Source organism: Erinaceus europaeus, chromosome 9, assembly GCF_950295315.1.
Source record: "Erinaceus europaeus chromosome 9, mEriEur2.1, whole genome shotgun sequence".
NCBI classification, from domain to species: domain Eukaryota; kingdom Metazoa; phylum Chordata; class Mammalia; order Eulipotyphla; family Erinaceidae; genus Erinaceus; species Erinaceus europaeus.
In genome coordinates this window covers 59973227-59981391 of record NC_080170.1, presented here as the reverse complement: position 1 = coordinate 59981391, position 8165 = coordinate 59973227, and the positions used below count along the sequence as shown (strand labels likewise).

The 8165-nt window shown below is 48.5% G+C and overlaps 1 protein-coding gene across 4 annotated transcripts in view; it reads right to left on the bottom strand.

The window, feature by feature from the left end:
- Positions 1-3190: 3190 nt before the first annotated feature.
- GALNT10 (polypeptide N-acetylgalactosaminyltransferase 10) overlaps positions 3191-8165 on the bottom strand; it is a 220122-nt gene continuing 215147 nt past the window's right edge. For all 4 annotated transcript variants that reach the window (XM_060198024.1, XM_007534373.3, XM_060198026.1 and 1 more), the window contains 2 exons: positions 7683-7832; positions 3191-6542 (listed from right to left, as the gene is read on the bottom strand). In XM_060198024.1, coding sequence (XP_060054007.1) covers positions 6384-6542; positions 7683-7832 — 309 coding nt within the window. In that variant the 3' untranslated portion in view covers positions 3191-6383. The remainder of the gene's footprint in view (positions 6543-7682; positions 7833-8165) is intronic.

The window sequence follows — 8165 nt, the reverse complement described above, 5'->3', positions numbered from 1 at the left end:
CTTCAATGTGGTGAAAGTGAGGTTTGTTCCATCCTCCAAAGGGAGGCTGTGGACAACATATGCTATGCTACACCTGAGGAAGATGGGTCCTGATATTGGGGCAGCTTGGAACTTTCCTACTCATAAACACAGAATATGAACTCAGATCTACAGGGATGCAGAGGTCACATAGGCTCCTAAGCTGAATATGGGCCCCAGATTGTCAGGAAATTGTTAAGCCAGCTCCCTCTGCTCCACCCTGCATTCCTGATATGATGGCCTATCTACATAATCATTGTTTTGCCTGAAAGATCCCCTCCCATTCCATTCCTTTGATCTATCTTTCAAGACTCCCCCTACCTCCAGGGTATCATTAATCCCACCAGGTAAAACCCTCGCAACAGTTGCTAAGGAAGTTTCTACCTTACCAGCACCCTTTTGTCTTTCTCCACCCCTTTCCTAGCCATTTCCATTTCTGACTTGTCACTTCCGGGTCTGGCCTTTAAAAGCGTTGCTCTCTGATCACTAAAGACATTGCATTGCCACTCTGCCATGAATTCGAGTCATTGAGTAAGCAGCAGCCCAGGCTGGCTCTGGTCGAGTTCTCTCCAACCCAAAGAGTACACGCCTGGGAAGAGGCACCCCCATGCTAGCCCGGCACCAGATCACATCAAATCGATGGGGTTTACAGTCAACAAATTTATACATCTTTCCCATATTTGGGAGCTACTCTTTTCCCTGATACAGCTTTCTGGTCCTTTCCCCAGCCATGACATCATCTCTGTAGACAATAACTTGGATCCACCTGCATATCAGAGTTCAGGCTCAGGGAAGAAAAAAAGAAAAGAAAAAAACTAGTATAGCCACAGGCCCTTTGGAATATAACTAAAATAGGCCTACTAGCTATCTATAAAATGGAGACTCCCAATTCTTCATCTCGCTATTCCAGCTTTTAGGTTCATGATTAGTCAACAACTTGTTTGGCTTCATATGTTAACTCTCTTTTCAGCCATCAAGTTCCAGATGCTAGCATGATGCCAAATAGACTTCCCTGGACAGACGACCCCACCAATGTGTCCTGGAGCTCCGATTCCCCAGAACCCCACCCCACTAGGGAAAGAGAGAGGCAGGCTGGGAGTATGGATCGATTTGTCAATGCTCATGTTCAGCAGGGAAGCAATTACAGAAGCCAGACCTTCCACCTTCTGCATCCCACAATGACCTTGGGTCCATACTCCCAGAGGGTTAAAGAATAGGAAAGCTATCAAGGGAGGGGATGGCAGAGTTCTGGTGGTGGGATTGTGTGGAGTTATACCCCTCTTATCCTATCATTTTGTCAATGTTTCCTTTTTATATATATATATATATAAAAGAATAGGAAAGCTATCAAGGGAGGGGATGGGATACGGAGTTTTGGTGGTGGGAATTGTGTGGAGTTCTACCCCTCTTATCCTATGGTTTTGCTGATGTTTCCTTTTTTTTGTTAAAGGTGAAATCACCATTTAAAAAAATTATTTAATCTTTTTTTTGCCCTTGTTTTATTGTTGTAGTTGTTGTTATTGATGTCATTGTTGTTGGATAGAACAGAGAGAAATGGAGAGAGGTGGGAAGACAGAGAGGGGGAGAGAAAGAGAGACACCTGCAGACCTGCTTCACTGCCTGTGAAGTGACTCCCCTACAGGTGGGGAGCCGGGGGCTTGAACCGGGATCCTTAAGCCTGTCCTTGTGCTTTGCGACATGTGCGCTTAACCCACTGTGCTACTGCCTGACTCCCGAGTGTTTCATATATATATATATATATATAAAATATTATATATATATATATTATATATATATATATGATAAAGAGAAGAGCAGAGCCCCTTGAAAGCAGCCTGGTTTCTTTACCTTTCCCTCTAGGTCAGTATCAGTCACTAACCTTCCCATCAGGCCCCCTCTGCAGTCTTTGTTCTTGCTCTCCCAACATCAGGAATATTCTTCCCTCTCTTCTATTTTTCTTAGTTGAACAGTTTAGTTTTTGTCAAGAAATCAGGAAAAAATTTAGAAGAAAACATAGATAGAAAATTATCTTACCCATGGGTGGGGAAAATATATTTTTAACAAGAAGCAATGAAGTTAGAAACCAGTGGCCACATGTATCCTTTGGGGCTCAGACTTGCTGGCTGGCTGGCTGGTGATCTGGTCGCCTTCAGGGACTCACTTTTTCCAAGAGTGATCCAGAGTACCCTCTGTTGGTCCCCAGATGCAGCACCCACTTCTGCTTCTGGTCACCTGCAGTCCAAGTCCTGGCCACCACAGGCTCGGAAACAGCAGACCAAACCCTCCCATATTATTGTGGAAAGCCAGGGGATAGATATGGGTAGGAGCTGTGTAGAACTTCATTAGGTTTGTTGCCAAGTGATCACAAGGCTTTGTGCACTGCCTGGTGTTACACACATTGAATTCTTAAAAGCACCTTGATGTTTTGGTGAAGAGGAACTGACTTGTGACCACTGGGTGACAGCATCAGAGATAAGCCAAGGTGGCTTCATGTTGTCATGAATGCCATCCTAAGGCCCCCCATTCCCGGCTGCAGACTGTAAGCAACTTTGTGAGCTGAACTCCTGGTGTATTCAGCACCTAAGGCTATGCTCCCTAAGGGCCTTTGCACTAGCTCCCCCCCCCCTTTTTTAAACTAAAAGAGCCCCATTTTAAATTTTTTGTATTATCTTTATTTACTTATTGGATAGAGACAGTCAGAAATCTAGAGGGAAAGGGAGATAGAGAGGGAAAGAGACAGTCACCTGTAGCCCTGCTTCACCAGTTGCAAAGCTTCCCCCCTGCAGGTGGGGACCAGGGGCTTGAACCTGGGTCCTTGTGGGTCCTTTCATATTGTAACATGTGTGATCAACCAGATGCACCACCACTTGGCTTCTAGCTTTCTTTCCCCTTTGTTCATAACTCTCTTCCCCCCAAACTGCCTCTTAACTTAAATATTGTCCTGTGGTTCTACCCTTACAGAGCCATCCCTTAACCTCACCTCTCTCTCTCTCACATATTTTATTTTACCTCCTTGACATCCTCTTTGCATGCACAATGGTCCCATTGACACATGAGGCCCATCTCCACTCTGAAAGGACAGTGCCAGGAACCTGAGTGGGATCCAGCATGGGAAGTGGAGACAGATGGAAGGGAGGGTGACGCATGACAAGGAATTAGCCAGAGACCACAATAGAGAAAGTCTGGAGGTTTACTCAGCCACAGTCATAGTCACAATTGAACACGGTCACTTAGACCTTCACACATGCTCACTTCTCCCAGCAGGAGGACAGAAGGTGGCTGGCCTGAATTTTCTCTCTGGAGTCCCAGCCTGAATTCCCAAATACACTCCTTTGGCTCTTCATCTGGCACCCTAGAGTTCAAGCTAATGGTGGAGCAGGAGCCTAATGTCAGGAGGGCCTTGTCATTTGAAAGTAAGTGGTAGTGGGCCCTGGCTCAGGATCAAATTGAAGTCAACTGAAAAGTGACCTGGCTTTTCACAGAAGGCATCAGTCGGGAGCAGGGAAGAATTCTGCGTGGTGGTTTGCTCCTCATCCCCCCCCCCACCGCCCCAACACTTCAGCCTCAAAAAACACTAACAATGCCCTGCCTCTCAGGAACTAGAAAAGATTGTCCCAGGTGTACAACCCCAGCATCCCTGAGGCAGAGCATACAGGCTTCTAGGCTACTACTGCCCAGTAAGACTCCCAGTAAGGCCAGTGAGACAGAGATGCACAGAGAGAAACAGGGTCCTTTCCCAGATGTCACCTATGAACTCAGCAGAGGTAGTGGTCACCTGGTGTGAAGTTTGGAAAGAGAACAGAATGTGGACTTAGTGGGTGAGTGGGAGGCTGCCTCTCCAGCAGGAACTGCCTTCTCTCTCCTTCTGCTTCTGAGCTTTCTCTTCCTAAAAAGGAGAATCAACACCCCTGAGGCAATTTGAGAGGCTGGTCCTCCAACCAGAGGCTGCAAAGGAGCCTGTGCTCTGGCCTGGGCCTCCCAGTAAAGCTGCTTTTGTGTCCTGAAATGCTTTCAGAGAGTCCTGCTGTGACCTCTGGCTCAGGATAAAAGCTTCTGAGGAGAAGGAGCCTGTATCTTCACCCCATAGTTGGCTGAGAGCATCTCTCCTGGCTCCTGGCTTTTTTTTTTTTCCAGTGCCTCAGCTGGGTGTGAACCTTGAGATTGGTGGTCTTCAGACAGGAGGTTAAGGCTGGGTGTGACTGAGATTGGCTAGTTAATTCAGGGAACAAGTGAACTTCTGGCCTCTCTTCCCTGCTCCATTTCATCCTGTCTCAGGGCCTGCTCATGTAGGTTGTTCTAAAGGCCAGAGCTCAGATGCTTCCTGGCCCTTGTTGAGGAGCAAAACCAGATGAAGAAGGTGGGAAGGAAGAAGGGGATGCCTGCTGGTAACTGCTCCTGCTCCTCCTAGGAGTTCTAATATCACCACCAACTCTGTCACTCCCTTGGAGTGGGACCACCTGGAAATCTGGCCAGTGCTTGGCATCTGTCTAGAGCTGGGATGGGGGCTGCAGAAGTAGCTTTCAAATGGAGCCCTCTCTAGACCCCATGCCTCCTGCCTCCTGCTTAAAACCAGACATTAATAAACACCATGCACTCACCCAACAAGACCTGCACACATCATCAAGCATGCCCACTGCCACCCCACTCCCACTCCTGTGTGTTTGTCCAGCAAGGCACTAGGAAATGGTTCAAGTTTAGGGATTTGCTGTACATTTGCATTTTTTTCTTTTAAAGGCACAGTTTTCATTCTGACGATACTGCATTGCACTCTGATGAGGGATCCTATTGAGATAGCTCTCCAGTGGTAGCCCTCTCATCACCCTGGGTTCCTGAATGGCCCTCCTTTCTAGAAACAGCACTCGGGTGGAAAAGGACACAAGGGGCCAGCCAGCAAGTTTTGTGAGTACAGGGGATGCCTCTGCTCAGGAAAGGAGACTGGAGTGGGGCTTGTGCTGAGCAGGTGGGAGGACTCCTGTGCCAGTTGTAGGCAGAGGTGGTGCTGGTCTCCAGGTCAGTGATGCCTTGAGGTCCTCAGCCTCTCAAAGGCAGCTTTGTGGCTGTGTCTCAGCCTCATTCACTCATTGGTAATGACAGGATGGCAGGTGCCAATAGGAATGCCCATTTCAAGTAATTCTGGGATTAGCTGGTGGAGGTCGCAGGCTGCAGCACTCCATCTCCATCTCTGAATCCATGGTGGCAGGTTGATGGTGGATTTGCTTCCCAAGAGGTTGCGGGTCTGGTGTGAGATTCGGTGCACATCTCTCTGTGGGACACAGGGCTTTTCTCCATGAAGCTAGGGGCTGGGAGAGGCTGCAGGAGACAGCAGCACCAAAGTCTCAGTGCCAAGCTGACAGCACCTCCCCCCAGGACACCAACCTGGGATCTCACAGAAGGGCTGCCTGCAGCTATCTCACATCTGGATTGATCTTTGAATCAGAGCAGGTAGAACTCTGCACTGGATAACAGAGGACCAGGCTGCACTGTAGTTAGTCACTGAGTTCTATATGAACCATAATGAGACCAGAGGCTGGGCTGACTCAATGAGGTATTCACCTCACACCTCTGTTCCTATCTTGAGGCAGCAAATAGAGATAGAGAGCAGGGGTGGGAGGAAAGAGAGATGGAAACTCAGATCAGGGAAATGCAATCAGAATGTCTAGTCTGGATATCTGATAAGTTCTTCCTGGGTCCCAGGCCACCCAGGCTCTCCTTGTCCCTGGAAAGTGCTAGAAAGGGGCATCCTAGCATTCCAGAAAGCATATGGAGACACATTCCTGTGTCTGGGGCTGCAAAGAAACTTCTGCCTCAGACCAGTGGCTGCCTAGTAGTCAGCACTAATACTTCCTTCCCAGGGCTATGGTGAACGGAAGCTGGTTAATAATTTTGGGCACTGCACGGCAAAAACAAAACAAATCGAAAAGCAAAACCAAGAAGCTGTGCCCATAGGTCCCAAGAAACAGCCTCTTCCCTTTTGCAGCAGATGGGGGCTTTGGTGCTCAGAGCTTCCCCCAATGGGCACATTGTCTCTCTTTCTGTAGGAGAGTCCTGTGTGAGTAACCAGTGGGCTCAGTGGCTTGGTGGAACTAATTTTGGAGTGGCCTAGGGCTGCCCCAGTGACAACACTCAAGGGAACAAGGCTGGAAAGGCCCTCCTGGACTCCCAGGGGCCACAGGCTAGAGCAGGCTCACCTCTGGGAGCCTGTAGATCCAGTCTTCACCCTCTACAGCCCATGGGCTCTAGCACCAGCTGTCAGAGCCCTTGTCACCCCGAGTTATCTGGCCAGAAGGATGTCAGGGACAGGTGCAGGCCCCATGGAAGCCAGCATCCCTGGGGATAGGAATGGGGCCTGCTGAGGTCTCCGAGGCTCAGTTACTGTTGAACTTTTCCAGGACTGTGGAGTTGGTGTGCTCGAACAGCCACTGCTGGGTGGGTGAGGAGGGGTTGCAGGTGCTCATGAAGATCCGGCGGTCACTCTCACTGCAGTCCATGCAGCTGCCACTCACGGGGTGGTACAGCGTGTTGTCCTGTAGGACAGGGGGTGTCAGGTGGGCTGCTGGGGCAGGGAAAATGACAATGGGGACTCCCCACTCACAGTTCTGCTCTGTGCCCCCCCCCCACCCAGCATACAGAGAGACACAGATACCCCAGTGCTTCCTGGGCTATGCTTTACCCAGGCCCCCATAATGTCCATTGATGGACAATATGCCTTTAGCCAAAGTTTACTGGTTCTCAGGCTCTATCCTGCCCCCCACTTGGTTGCCAACACTTAAGCTTCCTCAGATTCCATATAAAAGCCTAGGGCCAGCAAGATAGTTCACCTGAATTGTGTGCCCACTTTGCCATGCACTTGGCCCAGCCTTAAGCTTGTCCCCCATAGCACTGGAGGAAGCTTTTGTGTTGAGGTGTCTTCTCTCTCCCTCTGTCTCCACCTATCTGAAAAAATCAACCTGGAACGGTGAAACTCCAGCATCTACAACAAAAATTTGGGAAATGACTTAGCCAGTGAAGGACAGAGATCCTGGTTCAGTCACAGACACTGAAAATACCACTGTACTGCTTTCTTTCATTAATGAACTAAATAATTCTTCCTTCCTTCCTTTCTCTCTCTCTCTCTCTCTCTCTCTCTCTCTCTCTCTCTTTCCACTGCTCACCTCTGGCTTATGGTGGTACTGGGATTAAACCTGGGACCTCAGACATGAAAGTCTTCTATAACCACATTACTATTGCTCTGGTTCAAAATAAAGTATTTTATTTATTTATTTGAGAGAGAGAAACAGAACATCACTCTGGCACATGTGATGCTGGGGACTGAAATCAGACCTCATGCTTGAGAGTCCAGTGCTTTATATACGGTGTTACATCTGGACCAGAATAAAAGGTTTTAAAGTAAACCTTTAAATAGGAATATGGCTCTGGGGTTCTAGCCTCAGCTCTGTAAATGACATAGCAGTGCCCTAGTCTCTCTCGCTCTCTCTCCTTCCTTTCCCTCCTAATAAATAAAAAATAGGTTTTATATATCTGCATTTCTGGCTTGAATGACTGGGATACCAGGTGTGTATGGAGTGTGGAACATAGGAATGGATGTGAGTGGCTCTGCCAGGAGGGTTGAGCACTGGTGTTTTCAACCATGCAGACATCCTGTGCCCCTTCATGTCCCAGCTTACCGGACGGTATCTCCACAGCTGGTTGCCCTTCATGCTATGACAGTCATACAGGGTGACTGGGCTGGTGTGGGAGATGGCATCAAAGCAGAACTTCTTAGTGTGCTGGGGGTCCCCAGGCCGGATGTCCTCTCTCCAGGTGAGGGTGAACACCTGTCACAGGCAACTGAGATCAGCAGAGCCAGGATCTAGCTTTTCCCTCCATACTTTAACATCATGAAAAAACTTTAAACATACGAGTACAGAGAAGAGCAGATGGCCCATATATGCTGCTCCAAGCCATTCAGCAGCTCTGATCACTGGCAGCACCTGCCAAGACCTCGTCATGTCTTCACCTCACCACCCACCTCCATGCTGCTTATTTATTTTATAGTGTCACCTTTCTTTTACTTCCCTACCACTCTCCTCCCTCCCTTCTTTTATTTTTATTTTTTGGGCACTAGGGTTACTGTTTGGGTTCAGTGCCTATATGATAAACTCACTACT